Here is a 19800-nt window from a genome sequence, read left to right on the forward strand (position 1 = left end):
CTCAGGATTAATTTGTTATTGTTCTTTGAGGATAAAATCCCTGAGTGACTCTTGAAGTTGGAAAATGTCTCTCCTTGAGCTTTCCCTGCCACCGAAGACCAAATTTCTAATGACTGGATATAAAGAAAGACAATCTTTAGAGATCAATTTTTATCAGTCAGGTTCTGTGGTTAACTTGAAAAAGATTGTCTTTGTTTCAGAAAATGAGAAAAGGGGGATGGGAGAAGGATAAGATGAAACACAACTGAACTCCCCTAAGCAAACACAGATAGAAAAGGAATCGGCCATCTTCTGGTTGCCGTTAAGTCAGTGACACCACCTTTCAGAGACAGAGAAGTGGCTGTCAGGGCAGCAGATGACACACTAAAGCTAACACTGAGTCCCTTATGCTCGTGCCACAGTTTACTGTGAATCCACAGGGCTGAGAAGTCTAGAGAAAAAGCTAGGTCCCCAATGGATTCAAAGCTAGGTGAGAGAAGTAGGGTTCTTATGTTCAATTCCTGTGGCTGAAAAGAGCTGTTGGCATAGACGATACATTTGGCAGAAAACTTGGGTCACAAATTCAGAAGTGAAGCATAGTAGTTGTGAGCCAGGAATGCCTCAATGGTAAGCATCTGTGAAACTTCTTAATGTCCCTTGTATCCTGGTTTATTCCTGGAAAAATTCTCTTTATGGGACAGATCAACGTGATGAAAGATAGAGGGCCAGTAGAGCTCTCATAATAAGTTACTGGTTGATGCTTAAATATTTACAAGTCTTCCCTGTGATGTTGTGTTATGGTTGATACTCAGCTGCATGAGACATCGTCTTTTCATTGCTGATAAAAATCTGCTGAAATACATGTTTGTCTTCTTCCTCTCTTGCTTTCCTATCCCCTCCCTCTCATATCCTGAGAGATGAATTCCAGAGAAATAGTTTTCTCTTTTCACACCCATTAATTATCCGGTAAAGTCCAGTTTGAATGTGCTTTGGAATAAGACCTTTCTCTGAAGGTTTGATGGATTGTGTTTTCCTAATGTATAGTGACCTTAAGGCATTGACAATGAATGCTCTATCTCTTTATCTCTTTGTACCATCTTTTATTTTGTAGATTGTTGTTTTTTTTTCCTGTTACAGAGTGACCCTTTGCATTTACCATGGCTGCAGAAAGAAGCCCTATGTATTGATCTATTACTATGAACAAATTACTCTAAAACTTAGAAGCTTAAAACAACAAAACATATATAATCGTGGATTTTATGGGTCTGGGATTCAGGAATAGTTTAGCTGGGTGCTTCTGGCTCAGGGTCTCTCATGAGGTTGCAGTTAAGATGTCAGTCAGAGCTACAGTTAGCTGGAGACTCAAATGGGGCTGGCAGATCTACTTCCAGGATGGCTGGCTCACTCACTATCAGGAATGATTAGCAGGGTCTCAGGCCCTCCCTGACTACTCTGCTTATATTTGCATGGGAAGGACAAGTCTCTCCATAGGGATGCTTGGATGTTCTCACAGCATGGCTGCTGCTTTCCTCAGAGTCAGTAATCTCTGCAAGAGAGCAGGGATGAGTCCACAGTACCTTTTGTAACTAGTCCTAGAAGTCACAGCTTTGCTTTCATCATATTCTCTTTATTAGGAGGGAGTCACTAAGCCCTGCCCATGCTCAAGTAGAGGGGGGCTAAGCTGTACATTTGAAGGGAGGAGCATAGAATTTGTGAGTATGTATTTAATCACATTGTTCTAAATTCAACCAAGGTTTTCTGCCCTTGCCATGTAACCACGGTGATGCTTTCATCTGTAAGAATGATTTCCACGCAGTCTGACTTCTAGTGCACTTGTGAAGGGTTGGCTCATGCTGTGTCTGCCTGTTTTTGCCATTTAAATGGGTGTCTTTCTCCCCCTCCTCCTTTAAAGTATTCAAATGCCAGATGCAGCTTTTTAGAGGGAAATATAAGATGTAGATTTAAGCACCTTGAAAGAGTAGCACCTATTGGAAAAGGCTTTTTGTAGACTAACACTTTTCGTGTCCCTATTTCTGGAATTCATTGTAATCAGGATAAAATCATTTGCCAGTCAAACACAAAGAATTATTTTAAAAAGTCATTGAAAAATTAAAATTATCATTAAATTGTGTCCCCACTCTTCGTACTACTGTAATATGACTATTACAATAACAAAAGACTGTAACTGTTGTTTTGTTTACTTCTTGCCATGAAAACTGATATCGTTTCTGTAGCTTAAATTTTTTTTGAAATCCTTAATTGGAATGTCTGTGTAGTAGGTTGTAGCAGATTCTTTGCATTGGATTTCAGTCCTTGTCTTAGGTGATGGGTAATATGCTAGAAATACTGCCCAACGTTAATGCCATCTCAGGAAGATATCTTTGTGTAGTCCCAGGTTATGTCTTCCAGTCAGCTTCACTTCAAGTCTGTACCCTTTGCTCTAGCCAAACTGAACTACTCAGGGCTCTCAGTATGAGTCAGCTTTTGCTGCATAACAAACCACAAAAATCTCAGTAACATACAGCAATAGATATTGTTTCTCACCACATGTCTGTGGAAGGCAAGGGCAGCTCTGCTCTGCTGGGGCCCTGGCTGGGGGGGCAGTAGCTCCCTAGACTATGTTCTCCTTATGGCATTGGCAGAAATAAACAGGGCAACCCACCCACCAATCATATTTCAAACCTCTGTTAACATCATTGCCCACTGATATCCCATTGGTTGAAGCAAGTCACACGGCCAAGTCAAAATCCAAGGGCTAGGGAGATGCATGAGCCTGTTGCAAGAGAACAGATGCATAATTCTATCGCAGAATAGTGAAGCATTCAGACCACTATTTCGGTTTACCACATCTTCATACATGCCTTTTCCTTTCCATACTCAGGGCTAATTCCTGTTGTGCCCTGTTCTTTTAGCCTTTCATGGATTTTCACATGTTATTCTGACTCCCCAGAGCTCTCTTTCCTCCTCTGGCTCAATCAGACTCAAATTTTGAAACTCATCTCAAGAGTCAACTCTGCCAGACCACTCATCCCTCACTGTGGTTTATTTGTTTGGCCAGTGTGTTTGTTGTTGCTACACTACATTATTCCAACTGGATGAACAGGTGGAAGATCTGAGTAACATCTCTCTCGTTTGTACTCCCTGGTCCCCAAACACATGCCTCCATCATAGCAGTTTCCCGTTATATTGTAATTGTTGGTGTACTTGTCTGTCTTCCCACTGGACTGTGAGTTCCTTGAATGGGACTGTGCCTTTCATCTCTGCATCCTCCACAAAGGAGCTGAACACATATTTGACAAATGAATGGATGGCCGATCCCTACCTCATTACCGTGTAAAACATGTTGTTTAGCGCCAAGGTAGACTATACTTTCTTGAATTGTCCTTTATTGGTTTCACCTCTGTTAATCCTGTTTCACCAATGAGACTACATGCTCCCCACAAACCAAATTTAATGTCTGTTTTCCTTTTATTCCTCATAATACCTGTTATCTGATAGCTATTTCATGACTCATAAGTGATTTATGGTGTTAACTACCACTTGGCTAGCTTTTTGGCTGCCATTTCTCATTCAGCCCTAGAGCCATGATAAAAGCAGAAGCCCATGTGGTTTAGTTCATCAATCTAAAGACATCCTGTTAATAGCCAATGACTGCCAAGTTGACAGCGTCAGCATTTTCTTCAAATCATCATCATATAATTTTAGCCGGAAAAGCAGGGTGAAATTTTTAAATGGAAGTTTTGGTTATACTGGATATATTTTATATGCATTTCCTAAATGCATAGAAAAAGCATTGGATTTTTCAGTGCCCAGATTTAAGTGTGTCTAATTTAGATGTCTGTGGTAAAAAGGTCAAAGGATCTTCTGCCTATATTGCCTCTGTGTGTGTGTGTGTGTGTGTGCGCGCACGTGTACACACACAAATCTGGAAATAGAGAAAGAGAGAGACTCCCTTTACTTTATTTTTTATCATTTTTTCTTCCAGTTTTATTGAGATATAATTAACATACACTGTATAAGCTTAAGGCATATAACATAATGATTTGGCTTACATACGCCATGAAATGGTTACCACAGTAAGTTTGGTGAATATCCATTATCTGGTATATATACAAAATTAAAGAAATTGGAAAAAAATGATTTTTTCTTGAGAAAATATTTTTCTCTTAGGATTTACTCTCTTGACAATTTACATATATAAGCACAGCAGTATTAATTATTTTTATCATGTCATACTTTCCATCCCTAGTACTTATTTATCTTATAAGTGGAAGTTTGTACATTTTGACGTCCTTCATCCAATTCTCTTTTCCCCACTCCCTATCTTTTAAATGTAGAAATGTGTTTTGTCATTTTCTAAATTTCTGGCCTTGAACATAAACAAGTGAAATGGAAGTATACCATGTACTAGTTTATAGGATAAAACTAAAGCTGTTTATATTAGCTATGATAAACCATTTTCAGTGAGTTTTTTGACATGGCTTTTAAAGCAATAAATACATTATACTAAATAAGTATACCAAATGCATTTGTGTAGATGGGTGAAAACATACATAGAGAAGATATATTCATTAACCCTTTCCATTTTCATTGGTTCTAGATTTAACTTAGACATTAAATTATTATGTGAATATAGCAAAGTAATTTGACTTTTCTGGACTTTTTACTAGCTCAGAAAAACATGATGAGGATCCTAGATATAGGATGTATTTACCTTAATAGTGATTCTTCATGCTTATTATGAAGGGCTGTTGGCCATAACACATTTTGTTTTAAACTCCATAGACCCTGGCCTTGTCCCAATGCCCTGACAAAACTCCCTTCTTTTCCGAGAGTGGAGAGCATCACATCACTTTTCAGTTCTGTAAAGAATAAAGACCAGACTAAGCTCTAATTTAAATATCTATTTAAATACCATCAAATGGCTGAATATGCATGCTGAACCTACAATACTCATTTTTTAAGCTATAGCAATTGGCTCATTTTCCTGCTAACTTTGTATCATTTATAATTTTCCCAGCAGTCAGTGCTGGAAATGATATGGCATTTGAGGAAGAGCAATCAGAACTTTGGAGCTGAAAGTGATAGATTGGCGTTTGGTCTGACCTTCTTATTATGTACCTATGAGGTCATAATATCAGTGGCAAAACTAGATGGACAAAACACCAGGATTCCTGGTGCCCTATTTAATCCCTGTTCTCTTTTGCTCCACCTCTGCAGCTGTGAACTGTCAACCTGCAAACAACGAGATAGGGTTAGTGTGTGATGAAGAGCTGGGTACCTCATCATCTTCTCTCCTCTGTCCTCCCTTCTCCCTCCTTCACTGCCTCCTCCCTCTGTGCTTCCCCCTGCCCTCCACTGCCCAAATGTAAGTGTGTCTAATTTAGATGTCTGTGGTCAAAAGACCTGAGGACCTCCTGCCTATACTATCATGTCTCTGAGCGATAGAAAACATTGAAGTGCAAACTATCCTGTTGTCTTGCTCTTGATCTGGTGAGTGGGTTCCTTTGGCTACTGGGTAGCACTACTTAATGATTCAGTGCATTTTCCTCAGCTTTTCAGTGGGACTACCACAGTGGTTTTTTTTGGTTTTGTTTTGTTTTTTGTGTGTGTGCAGTACGCGGGCCTCTCACTGTTGTGGCCTCTCCCGTTGTGGAGCACAGGCTCCGGACGCGCAGGCTCAGCGGCCATGGCTCACGGGCCCAGCCGCTCCGCGGCATGTGGGATCTTCCCGGACCTGGGCACGAACCGGTGTCCCCTGCATCGGCAGGCGGACTCTCAACCACTGCGCCACCAGGGAAGCCCGCACAGTGTTTGTTGGTGGGGTTGTGCTCTGTGGGATTCTGGTCCATCTCAGCTAGTTGTATTGCTTTGTAGCATCCAGCAGAGGCAGACCCATGTTTTGTGGGTCCCGAAGCTTAAACAGTTTGAGTTCCTCTTTAAGAAAAATAGTATGACTTACTACAAACAAAAAAAAAGGGGGGGGAAAGGGTAGGTAGAAAGTATTGAAGGAGTTCTCTGCACGTAAGGGCCCATATTCAAATTCAGTCTGATACACAAAATTTGTCCTGACGTGACCTAGACCACTCCCCAGCCAGCAGCCACCAAAGCTCTTCCAAACCATTTCTAGCTCCCCAGGCGCTCCCTGTTCTCTCTCATCAGCAAGCCTTTGCATGTGCATTTCCATCCATCCCTTCTTTCCTTGCCTAATGCCTGCTGTTCAAGACTTAACTCCGATGGTCAGCTCTATTGGAAAGCGTTCTGAGATCCCCCACAGATGCCTCAGTTTGATGCCCTCATATTTTGTTGTTGCAATTCTCATACCGCATTATAGCTACTCGTTTGTCTCTTTACTACATGGTGACCTGTGACAGGCAGGAAGGATGCTTTTGACTCTGAATTCTCAGTACCTGATATTAGGACTGGACTGGGAGTTTGCTTTCGGTTTGCTCCTCTCCCTCCTTTAGCTGTGCATCACTGTGTTTCCAGGCTTCTTTGCCCTCTGCTCCTGAGCAGGTTCAGCCAATGGGAGGCACCGCGGAGGATTAGAGGGTAAGAGGAGGAGAAAAGTCAGACTATTTCTCCTCTTAGCCCCACCCCTGCCTCCTCTGCCACTCCAGCTGTGGCTACAGCCCCTGTGTGGCTCCTGCTTCCACTGGAGCATCTCTTACTCTCATTCTAGATCCTACCAGAAAGCTCCAGGCACACCATTTCCTCTCTTTGTCCCTGCACACCTAGGGGTGATAGTTGCTTCCTGCTGTTGCTAATGTTATGGGTTGCCTCATCATTTCTGTTTGGTTTCTCAGTCCTTCTGTCACCCATGTAACCAAATCCCTGTATTAAATTCCCTCTGCCTGAAAGATCTAGAGTGGTTTACCATTCCCTGGCTGAGCCCTGAATTATAGAGGCATACTAGATGACTAGTTGTTTTATGAAAAAGGCAATAGGGAGAGGGACCCATAGCAGTGGTTTGCAAAGATTCTTTTACATTTAAAACCAATATGTAGGGGCTTCCCTGGTGGCGCAGTGGTTGAGAGTCCGCCTGCCGATGCAGGGGACACGGGTTCGTGCCCCGGTCCGGGAAGATCCCACATGCTGCGGAGCGGCTGGGCACGTGAGCCATGGCCGCTGAGCCTGCGCGTCCGGAGCCTGTGCCCCGCAACGGAAGAGGCCACAACAGTGAGAGGCCCGTATACCGCAAAAAAAAAAAAAAAAAACCAATATGTATTTTCCAGTCTTGGCCACCATAGCACAAAATGTGGAGCTCCACATGCTGGTACTAATCCTATGGGCCAAGCATGTAAAAATAGCAGAGGCTGGAAAAGGACATTAAATACTTGTTGGATTGAGTCCAATTAATCTGCCACCTTGTAGCTAGGTACTTGATCCAGTACCTTGTACCTAGCAGGCATTCAAGCATACATTGAATGAAAAACAGACTGTACTTGGAATTTATCACCAGCCATATCCCAGGCAACAGACAATATAATAACATAGCTGAAGCCTTGTCTCACATTTTCTGTGGCTTCTTGGTAGAATTACAATGAAAACATTACCCAGGCCTTGCATATCTGCCTGGGCATAAATTCTGAGAGTTGCTCAGAATGTCTGGAATAAAGAGGGAATGTCTCTGCTCCTCGGAGTAGCATGAGACTCCAGCCTGAGTGCTTGGTGTGGTCATGGGACCATAGGAATGGGTAAAATCTTCCCACTCAGAGGCCAACAGGCCAAGGAAAATAGGAAACTGATAACCAAAAGCCAGATCCTGGGCAAGTCATCCGTGTGAGCAGGATAAATCCTATTAAAATCAACCCCAAGTATTGCTCCGAGCAGAGGGCAAGTGTGTGAACCAAGGGAAGTAAGCTGAAGAAATATGATAACCACAGGGCTGATTTCTGAGTGTGGGACCAGAGAAAATGTGCAGATTGATTGGACAGGCAGTTCAGGAAGCCATGACTACAGCAAACAAGACAAACTCAGCCTCTAGGTCCAGCTTGGGATGGAGAGGCCGGGAGTGTTGTGGTTAAGTGTATAGGCCTCAGAATCAACCTGCCTATGTTGAAATCGTGGCTCTGTTACTTACTAGCTAAGGACACATGACTTAACCTCTCTGAATCACAGGCCTCTTTTAGGGTTAACAGTAGTGCCTGCCATCTTGGTTCTTGTGAAGACTAAGTGAGTTTGTACATGTAAAGCATCTAGCATTCGGAACCTGGTGAGGCCATTTATAGGGATAGCTGACACACCGACTGTTCACATCCTTGGTTTGTCAAAAGCTGTAATCAGACCTTGTATTTCATTCATTCATCATATTTCTTGAGTGACTAATATGTGCCTGGTACTAGGAATATAATGATGAACTAGAACAAACATGTCTCTGCCTTAGTAGATCTGTAAAAGAAAATAGTGGAGGGTCAGTGTTAGATTAGTAGTAAGGGAGAATCAGGTAGCCCTGATGTGGTTTCTCATGAGACTTTTAAAAAAGAAAGAATATGACAAATATACCACTCTACTGAGGGATGTTGGTAATGGCGGTGGCCATGCAAGTGTAGGGGGTGGGGATTTTCGGGAACTCTCTACTTTCTATTCAGTATTGCTGTGAACCTCAAAAAGTAAAGTCTATTTTAAAAGTTTCAAAAAAGAAAGAAAGAAGAGAGCAAGATCTTAAAATTCTAATGAGAGTAAGATCTAAGAGAGTAGATCATACAAATTCTCATTAAAAAAAGAAAAAAGAATGAACGAATAAATAATAGAAAAGATTTTATTCTATTCTAAATATTTTTGGTAACTCCACAGAAAACTAAGGATATTTTAATATTAGCTAAATCATATTTTTAGTAAGTTAGATCTTCATTTATGTCAGCTATGCTCAATTTTTTAAAAATTTTTATTTATTTATTTTTGGCTGCGTTGGGTCTTCATTGCTGCGTGCGGGCTTTCTCTAGTTGCAGCGAGCAGGGGCTACTCTTCGTTGTGGTGCGCGGGCTTCTCGTTGCAGTGGCTTCTCTTGTTGTGAACACGGGTTCTGGGCACACGGGCTTCAGTAGTTGTAGGGCGTGGGCTCAGTAGTTGTGGCTCACGGGCTCTAGAGCGCAGGCTCAGTAGTTGTGGAGCACGGGCTTAGTTGCTCCGCAGCATGTGGGATCTTCCCGGACCAGGGCTCAAACCTGTGTCCCCTGCATTGGCAGGTGTACTCTCAACCACTGCTCCGCCTGGGAAGTCCCTATGCTCATTTTTTAAAAAATGACAGAAACTTAAATTTAATTGGAGTCCATGATACTCATCTCTAAATAACGCTAGTAGTTAATATTGCCACATAAGGAGCTTGTGAGAAAAAAACAGTTTTCACAAAAGCCAGACATGTGAAAGTAAAAGCAGAGTTCCAGCCTAAGGAATTTTTTTTTTGATCCTTCAAAGGTCATGCTTGCTTTCTAACAGTCAGCTGCGTTTTGGTGTAGACAATCAGTCATTCAGTTAGCCTTCCTGGACACCTACTATGTGCGAGATTGTGCTTGGATCTGACACTAGAGCAATAAATAAGGCATGGTCCCTGCAGTCATCAGGCTCATGGTGCCGGGCGAGGTGAACATGAGAACAAGCAGTGCAATGGGATAAGTGCCAAAGGAGGCACAGGTAATACGGAAGCAAATTATTTATTCATTCATTCATTCATTTGTTCATTCAGTAAATATTTGTGGGTTAGATACTATGTGGAAGTCACCATAGAAATGTAGGGGATATAGCCATGATTGAGATAGATAATCCTTGAATTTGTTGTGCTTCTGCCTGTTGTGGTTGTAAAGAAGCTTTGAGTTGAGTCTTTAAGAATGAGGAGTATTTATGGAGACACCCAAGGTGGAAAGGGTATTTCAGGAGGGAATATCCTGTGAACTCAGGAGTTCCCATGTCTTTGCTCTGGTGACCCCATCTCAGCACCAAATGGCCCCACCTTGGACCCTCACAAAAGAGATGTATGAGGCGAGCCCTTATTATGGGCGATGACTGCATTTTGTCTGTAAAGAATGACTATGCCCAGACTTTATTGTCATTTCATGGACAGTCACAGGCTGACATTTTAGAACATTTGATTTCCTTTCTTTTAATCACAGCCTACAAGGCTTATCAAAAGTATATCCAGTTCTATTCTTAGAGATCTGAGGCCTCTAAGCTTAGCTTTCAATTTCAGTCCTCATCTTAGGTACTTAAATAGTGGTTGTCTGGTTTTTTTTTAACTCTATGTATGTATGTATGTATATATGTATTGTTGGCTGCGTTGGGTCTTCGTTGCTGTGCGGGCTTTCTCTAGTTGGGGCAAGCGGGGGCTACTCTTTGTTGCGGTGCGCAGGCTTCTCATTGTGGTGGCTTCTCTTGTTGTAGAGCACGGGCTCTAGGCTCGCGGGCTTCAGTAGTTGTGGCACACGGGCTCAGTAGTTGTGGCTCACAGGCTCTGGAGCACAGGCTCAGTAGTTGTGGCGCACGGGCTTAGTTGCTCTGTGGCATGTGGGATCTTCCCAGACCAGGGCTCGAACCCGTGTCCCCTGCATTGGCAGGCGGATTCTCAACCACTGGGCCACCAGGGAAGTCCCTTAAATGGTGTTTTTTAACATGTTTTTTTCATTCCAAAAGAAAGATTTATCGGTTGTCATGGACCTGAGTATTCCTTCAGTCTGAGAAACACAAGTGAAGACATAGACAAATATTGATATATTAGCCTACATGTAGTTGGAACATTTCATAACTTCAAGGATAAGGAAATCTAAAATTCTCTGTTAATATATAACTACATCCTTAAAAGCTTTCTTTTTTTCTTTTTTTCTTTTAAGGCATCTTGAGGGGCTGGACTATTCTTTTGAGGACCTTCCTCTCTTACTTTGACTTGTATTGCAGATAATAACAAATGCCACTTGCTTTTCTCTACATAATTAGAGAATTAAAGCAACCAGACGTTCTACTCCCCAGTCTTCCCCACCTTTTGCATTCTTTGTGAATAAGCAAAGGATAGGTCAGGAAACTCTTATCAGGGGCTTATTCCCAAGGATACTGTCCTGGATGTTGTCTTCAGCCTACGTCTTCCACTTGTGGGGAATCCCCGAGAAGCCATGTCCTTACCATTGATTCTTAGGTACTGTAAGGTCACGGGAGGCCTCTGAATCACTGTGCATTTAATCATGCAGCCTGCTGTTAGTCATCGGTGTATTTTCTTGTGTTTTAATTCTTTAAAAATCAGTGGTTCCCTGTGGGGAAAGCAACTCCAACTCTCACAGAAGAAGAGGCTATTTCTGCTAAATTTCCAGATGCACGTTAGGGCACAATTGTTCGCAAGTGAGGGAGCATCTACCTCCTATTAAAAATAGTACTCACAGGACTTCTCTGGTGGCACAGTGGTTAAGAATCTGCCTGCCAATGCAGGGGACACAGGTTCGAGCCCTGGTTTGGGAAGATCCCACATGCTGCGGAGCAACGAAGCCCAGGCACCACAACTACTGAGCCCACGTGCCACAACTACTGAAGCCCACACGCCTAGAGCCTGTGCTCCGCAACAAGAGAAGCCACTGCAATGAGAATCCCACGCACCCCAACGAAGCGTAGCCTCAGCTCGCCGCAACTAGAGAAAGCCCGCACACAGCAACGAAGACCCAACACAGCCAAAAATAAAACAAAAAAATAAAAAGCAAAAAAACAAAAGTACTCACTCCAGTTATTACCCAGTTAGCTAAACCAGTAGCTATTTGGGTAACGCCCAGTAGACGTACTCATGGTGATTTGCTGTCTGAACAACTTGATTTAGCAATTGAGCATTAGATGTTGGCTTGTCTATGTGATTTTTAAACTCAGATATGATTGTAGTTTTACTTTTGAGAAATAACTCTCTTCCTGTCAGTTCCTAGGAGAAGAGTGAGTCTCAGAACAGGAGGTCAGAGGCTTGGTGGTCAGTGCCCTGCCCTCTTCCTGCAGTACTGGTCTTTCCTGAGCTCAGAAAACACCACCAAGGCCACGTGCAATAGGCATGGATATTAGGGAAGCATTGAGGTGGATCGAGCAGCCCTGAGGACCGCTAACAAGGAAGAAGGGCTTTTTTAAAGGTGACAGGTATACCACCTTGACCCCAAGAGGTGGTCAACAAGGAACACAGCAGACATCAAAACGTCAAACGAAAGGACCATCAGTATATGTGCAGTGTAGAAAAACACTGCTATTCCCAGAGCAAATACTACATCAATACCTTTCTTTCTGGAAGTTACAAACCAAGATGTTAAAAGTGATTCTTTTCTAGGACTGGAGTCCTTGCTTTTTGTATCTTCTAATTTGCCTACAGTGAACATGCCTTGCACTTAGAAGGGAAAAAAAAGCTATTTGTAACTATAAACACTTTAGATCACTTGCATGCCTGCTGCCTATCAAATTATTTTCCTTTATTTATGTTCCCTCCTAGGCTTTGCCAGTTCACACATAATTTCTTTGTAATTATGAAGAGATGTATTTCTGCATTCTATTATTTCGAAGTATTATTGTACATGAAAAACAGATACTAGAGACTTTCTGTGATGCGAGCCAGGGTAACCCAGACCCCAGTCTGATTCTTCTCTCTGTCTGACGAATCGGGCCTCAATATAGCATGCTGTCACCTGTTCAGCAGTCTTGTGATAGGACCCATTTGGACGATGAGGTGTCAGAGCCTGTATTTCTCTGTTTTTCTGCCTGTAAAAATCTATAGTTTGTTAACACCAGCGTAAATTATTTGGAATAAGAAGTTTGTTCAGTGGAAAAGAAACATGAATAGGTTTAGATTTTTATGGGGCTGAATCAGCCAAATCAAACACAGGCCGTCCTGAAGCTTCCAAGTTTTTAATGGAAACTCACGCTCTTTAGAACTTTGCTGCCTAATTATAATTCATGCCTTTTGCAGATACATTACAGGGTGGACCAAAAGGAAAATGTTAGATATGTCCACTTGTGATTTCTATTGTGTTACTTGTGGGGTGCCAACTGCATGCGTCCAATGGCCTGGTGCGTGCAAAGACACAGGCCAGATCCCTGCAGGCTGAGCCACTTCAGTGGGAGGGAGGACGATAAACTTGCAGTATTACAAATACAGAAGACAACTCAGATACAGAGCCAGCCTTCTGTATGTGGTTGTGCAGAAGTCACCAGTGTCAGGATTCAATTTAAAAGTCCCATGACAACCGTAACCCTAAATCAACCCTCATCATTGCCTTCATCAGCGATATCCTTTCAAAACCCAGAAAAACAGAACCACCCAGATGTCATTTTAAGGAGAACTTTCTTTTCTTTCTTTCTTTCTTTTTTCTTCTTTTTTTGAATAGGTTTAACTGGTGTGAAGGGAGATAAAGGAAATCCAGGCATTGGAACTCAAGGTCCAAGAGGCCCCCCTGGGCCAGCAGGTAACTCTTCCTACCTAACAGGAAACTGTAAGGTGGAAATCCTAAATCTCTATATTCACTTGACATTGCAGGTGAGGCAAATGGCCATATTACATCCTTGTGTCCAACTGGAATGGCTATATTTCTCGTTCCTTTCATTGGAAGGCTAGTTTGTTAGTAACGAACCTCCCAATACACAAACCCCCAAAGATACAGCATATTCTGGGATCTTATTGGTTGCGTGAGTTAGGCTGGGCTAGGCTATGCTGTAGTAACAAATCAATCCCCAGTGCTTAGTGGATTGATACTTACCCAAAGTTTGATGTGGGTACGGTAACTTTCCCCCCATTTTGGAACAAAAGGCCTTGGGAGAAAGATAAAGGAGGCACATCAGCTTCCTGAAGGCAGGATGAAAGATGTCATTTCCAGTCATATTTCACTGGCTGAAACTAGCCATATGGCCCCAGCCGACCTGTAAGGGAGTCTCAAAATCTAGGGGAACACATGGATATTGGATGAACACTCGTAGTTTCTGCCACCATGGTCACCTGACTGAATGAGTTTTGTGTATTCTACTATGTGCTTTTAGAATGGCTTCCAGATGATCATACTCTGTTATTAAAGTTATAAGGTTACAATCCAACTGTATTTACAATCCCGGTCTTAGCCATATTGAATCAAATGACTTACCGATTTTTCTTTCCAACCTAATGATGATTTTGGAAAATACCTTTTGTAGGAGAGATTCCTAATGCAATGGATTCACTTTGAGTATAAATACTCCTGTTATTAGAGATTGTATGAGGAACTGATCTAGCTCATGCCTTACACAGAATGAGTGGTTAGTGAATGTTAATTGAATGAAACGGAATGCATCTGAGAGTCACAACGCTTTTCAAATATAAGGTGATACGTGTTCCTAATTTTCATTGTGGTTCTAGTTGAAGAGTTTCATTTCTAGTTGAAAAAGGCCTTCTAAGCACTGTTGGAATCCAGGCCTAAAGCAAAACAAAGCAAACGCATAAACCAGAAAAATGCCAGACTGACATACTTCTTAAATTCACAGAAATTTTAATCCCCGTCTCACTTTCACTCAGTGTAAGTTCTCAGTTGATTCAAGCTAGCCTAAAGAAATTTTGGATTCGTATATTGGGTCCAATTTCAGAATTCTCATTTTTCTCCTCCAGTATAATTTCTTTCAAATTTAGACTAATTTATTCCAATTATCTGGGGCCATAAACCAGGATAAGTTATAAGGTTGAGATCAAGTGTGTTCATGTGTGTGTGCATATGTACGTGTGTGTGTGTGTGTGTGTGTGTGTGTGTGTGTGTGTGTGTGCGCGTGCATGGCCATACATTGAATTCATAAGGAACCTGCATTGGGAAACAGAAACTCCATAAAGAAAACAAGGTTGACAGTGGTATGCTCCTTTCCCTTTCATATCCAGGAGGTGATTAAAAAAAAGACTACATTTTGCTTTCTGGTTTCCTGAGCTGATTGAAAGCATTGACCTCCAGGAGAACATGTGATTGCAGTATGATCCTCTTCCAGGAAATCCAGTTCAGGAATAGAACTCAATGAGTAGAGAGAGGCAGATCACCCCAGTTGTTAAGATGTGTAATATGGCTTCTTGTAAGAGTTAGTTTACTTCTTGGTAGTCTGAAAACTCACCCTGTGATGATAAAAGACCAACTGTTTTCATTGGTGGATACTTCGTAGGACCTTCCGGGGAAAGTCGGCCAGGAAGCCCTGGACCCCCTGGCTCTCCTGGACCAAGGGGTCCACCAGGTCACTTGGGGGTGCCTGGACCACAAGGTCCTTCTGGCCAGCCTGGATACTGCGACCCCTCTTCATGTTCTGCCTACAGCGTAGGAGGTAAGTGTCAGCCCTTGTGGGCTTTGAGCAATGTCTTGCTATGCTTAGTATCATAATGGTGAGGGTGCTATAAAAGCAGACCTATTATGCACAGGAAGCAGAGCTTGAATTGCTCACAACCTTTTAAATTATCCAGAGGCATCTTCTGTAAAGTACAAATTAATATAGAGGTTACCTCTGAAGAGGAAATTTAAAATAATACCACATCTAAGTCTTCCTTGCTTCCAAATGGCGATCCACACAGATTTGGCCTCTGACCTCATATCTGATCATTGAGGGACATGTTTGAACATTCTTTGGGGCCTCTCATTCTGTGTTATTTCTGTGGTGTGGCCACGAAGTCCTCTAAAGTTTTACTCTTGTTTTGGGGAAACCTCAAACTTAGAACTTTCCCCGTAATTAGGAGGGCCCTGGAGATACTGTTGGGTGACATCCTGCCCACCGCATGCATTTTAGGTCACCAAGGATTATTTTAAGAAACAAAAGTGGCCATGCTGTCCTTGCCTCTTCCTAACCACTAGACTGAGATTCTGAAAAGATTATGCTTCCTGAAAACATCTGTGGTCTGCATGCTGGAGGGTTGTGTAATGGGACATTTTTTAACATAGTCACACTTGGAAGCATCAAGAGAGAGGTTCAAAGACTGCTTTGGGGCAATGAGCTTATTAGCCAATGAATTTAAATTTTCTGCTTTAGAAGAAATTTAACCTTATTTGCCAGAGGGACTGGTCAAAGTTTTGCTGATGTGTTTTTCTCTGTTCATCTCTTCCCTCCCCGTTCTCTCAAATATCCCTGTCCCTTATTAAGATCTGATCCCTTACAATGATTACCAGCACTGATGTGGAACTCCTCCACTGATTACGTTGGCCTGGGCAATTGGCTGCAGATACAGAACTGTCCTGTTGACCACCACCACGCATCCCCTGCCCCTAACAATGGGCACTCTGTTTCCCTGCCTCACCTGCTTCCCTACCTGCCCACTGTCACATTTCTTGCCCTCCCTGCTCCAAGCACATACAATGATAAGACTGGAACTTAACCAAATCACATGTGTCAGTTGTTATAGAAACTGACTGCTGCATATCAGCCTGAGCGTAGGTATAAGATTGTCTACCAAGAATTATCCCAAGCTTCCCTAGGTGAAGGCCCAGGAATAGTTACTTAAATGTGTCTTCTCCTCTTTCCTGTAGCCACACAAATTGCTGGGCGCCTTTCTCCCTGACCACCCTACTATCCATTCTTCCTCTGATCACCTCCCCTCCCTACTGCCCCCTGGTGTTGGACTTCTAACATGAGATGGGTTTTTAAAATTTATTTTTCTTTCATCATTCTGCTGAGATTTCAGGGTTTCTTTTGTAAATAAAACATGTAATATTTAAGCAGTTGGCTGTGATTCTAGTTTCCTAACAATTTCTGCAGTATATCTGTACCTTCCTTCTTTCGCTAACCATCTGAAACCTCCTGGCAAAGGTGCAAGCACTGTGGTGGATAAAGGTAGCTACTGCTTTCTACCCGAGCAGGATATCTCTGTACTTTAGAGACTGTGTCTCTATGGACCCATATAAGGGGAGGATATCAATTTATGGTTCCTGGGTTCTATCACGTCCCCACCCCCACTCTTCCTCTCTAGTTCCCCATCCTGATGAGCCAGAGTTCACCCCTGTCCAAGATGAGCTGGAAGCCATGGAGCTGTGGGGCTCTGGGATCTGATAGTCTCAGGAGAACTTGGAGGACCAACCGCAAAAGCTCCTAAGGCAACTTATTCAAGAAGAATGTCATTATGTGGTTTGTATGCTGCCTTTGGGAGGGGACTCATTTCACCAGCCTACATCTCCTCCTTGGATATTGTTAATAATACTGTTATATTAACAAAAAGTATGTTTAAAACAATTCCCCTAATCCATGACACCATAGGATTGATTTCTCTTTGTTGTTTTAATGGCATGCTCAAAGAAAAATTGGCCAAGAAGTTTGAACTCTGGAATCTTTTCTGTGGTAGATGATCTCAAGTCCTAAAATGCAACAAGACAGATATGACTGTCTTTGAGGAAAATGGGGTCCCAGCAGAACAGGAATTCAAAGGGACTCGAAGATTATGCTGTTTATCCTTATCCCCTCTAGGAATGACCTTGCTGAAAAGAAAGGAGGGACATGATTGGAGAAACTACCTCTTGCTAAATTGATCTGTCCAACTCTGAGATCACTTGGTAACTAGCTCCACTGGTATCCAAGAATATGTGTTAGAATATAACCTTTCCGAATTTGGTGATTGTAAAAATAGATTTAGTTTTTTCAGTGGCTTTTGACATGTAAAATAATGACTTCCCACTGATTCTGATGGAAAAAGATCCAATTTTGTTGAATAATTTATCCAGCAGTATGTTCCAGAGCTTGCGCTCCTTAACCACATGGATTACTTTGTACATGCAGATATATTTTTGCAAACCTATTTCCATTCTTTTTTTAAGCAAATAAAAATTTTAAACAATGTACGTGGATTGTTTTTATTTTATTCCATTTCTATATGTCACCTTAAACTTTTGTAGTTGGCTTAGGTTTAACCAGAAAAATGACAGCTGCCTACCTTTAGACACTCATTCAAACATTCATTCATTCATTCTGAGTGTGGTAGGATACTTAACAGAAAAAGGCAGCTGACTTGAGCCTAACAGACTGACAGAATTCTATTATTCCTATATAACCTACCAGACAGACTTGACTGTGAAAATGTAAGACTGATGCTAAGTAAATGTTTGCCTAAAGAACTTATCTTTCGGTTTTAAGAAAAACTCTAGAAGACAAAGAAGAAATGAGGTTGAATCTAATAGATTCTAATTTCTAAACTATAATTTGTCTTTTGCTCATAAAGGAAAACACTAGGTGTTTGAAAAAGATTTGGGTTCTATTAATTGTTTGTTGAAAATAGAAATGAAAGAGAACCATAAACTGAACGTATATTCCTTTTCCTCTGTAACATCTCCGTGATAACAGGTAATTGTCAGAAGTAGGGATGGGGTCATTTATCACCAGAAGCTGGAGTCTTCCTGGATCAGGAAGGTCTCTTGAGATTCTTTGGGTCCCCTCACCACACAGATTGGTTTAAGACCTTCCCATCCAAAGTATTCAAACAAAAGGGTCTATGTGTGCCTTTGGGGATCCAGGTAAACATAAATATATTCTTTGCTGCCTTTGCAAGAAATGAAAGAAGACAGTGAGCAGATAACCAACAGTGGTTCCCTTGTAGTTATGGCGCATGCTTCCACATGTAGAAAGCAGGACTAATGAGGAGGAAAGCTTGCACAAGATTGAATGGCCCAGAATCACCTGAGAGAACTCTTTAAATGACTGGGGTGTGTCACTAGTCATAGCATTCCCTTGTATCTCAGATTTCTTGGTCTTCAACAAGTGAGTAGAGAGGATATTCTGTATACGTTAGTGTTTGGCCCTTGGAAATGCAAAGGCTTCTTATGTCACTCAGAAGACCTTCAAAGTTTGATATAAATGGCGAAGTATAAACACTAGAGGTTCTAGTCCATTCATATCATTCTTTTTTTAAAATAAATTTACTTATTTTTGGCTGCGTTGGGTCTTCATTACTGCGCACTGACTTTCTTTAGTTGCGGCGAGCGGGGGGCTATCTTTGTTGTGGTGCGCGGGCTTCTCATTGTGGTGGCTTCTCTTGTTGTGGAGCACGGGCTCTACGCGCATGGGATTCAGTTGCTGTGGCACACGGGCTCAGTAGTTGTGGCTCACGGGCTCTAGAGTGCAGGCTCAGTAGTTGTGGCTCATGGGCTTAATTGCTCTGTGGCATGTGGGATCTTCCCGGACCAGGGATGGAACCCGTGTCCCCTGCATTGGCAGGCGGATTCTTAACCACTGCAACACCAGTGAAGTCCCCATATCATTCTTGAGTTGTGCAAATACACTTGGCTTTGATTTTACTTGGTGATCTAAATTTGTTTATTTAAGCTGTGGGAACACTTCATTAGTTTGGAATTTGTCATCACTTGGACCCAGTTCATGAGATTTTTATTGAGTGAAATGTTCATAATAAAAGGTGTAATCCAAATTCAAGGTTTTTATGTTTACAGTACATTGCCTTGTCATAAAAGCTTATTTTGAAGTACATTTTTATTGACTTACCTATTTTGGCAGGAATATACTTACATTTTAATTTATACTTTATATCATTTCTGAAAGTAATAAAGTGTAATTTCATAAAAGGACATTACTCCTCAGAATTTTCATCACTTTGGTTAAAAACTTGATTCCTAGAATTACAGACTCGGGGCAGAGTGGTTGAAAAGTTTAGTTTAGGAGAAAACTGAGCATAAGTCGGAGTTTGGGAGAGTAACCAGGGCTAGAGATATAAATTTAGGAGTCAGGTGCACGTAGGTAGTATTTAAAGGCTATGCAAATGGATGTGATCACCTGGAACATTTCCCTACCTTCTACTATCCCTTTTTCATTTTTGTTTCCACAAGCTCTCCAACCTGGTTTTTCTTATTTTATTTTGAAATGTATCTCTCAGCTAAATATTCTCCAGACTACAGCCACAGTGAA

The 19800-nt window shown here is 41.9% G+C and overlaps 1 protein-coding gene across 5 annotated transcripts in view; it reads left to right on the plus strand.

Moving 5' to 3' along the window:
• Window positions 1-17723, plus strand: part of COL14A1 (collagen type XIV alpha 1 chain) — a 268310-nt gene extending 250587 nt beyond the window's left edge. For 4 of the 5 annotated variants that reach the window (XM_030875687.3, XM_060287056.2, XM_030875689.3 and 1 more), the window contains 3 exons: window positions 13305-13382; window positions 15082-15237; window positions 16868-17723. In XM_030875687.3, coding sequence (XP_030731547.1) covers window positions 13305-13382; window positions 15082-15237; window positions 16868-16947 — 314 coding nt within the window. In that variant the 3' untranslated portion in view covers window positions 16948-17723. Of the gene's footprint in view, window positions 1-13304; window positions 13383-15081; window positions 15238-16044 lie in introns of all 5 variants that reach the window. The other variant, XM_030875690.3, reaches the window with a different exon arrangement.
• Window positions 17724-19800: the final 2077 nt, after the last annotated feature.

Source organism: Globicephala melas, chromosome 17 (assembly GCF_963455315.2).
Source record: "Globicephala melas chromosome 17, mGloMel1.2, whole genome shotgun sequence".
NCBI lineage: Eukaryota > Metazoa > Chordata > Mammalia > Artiodactyla > Delphinidae > Globicephala > Globicephala melas.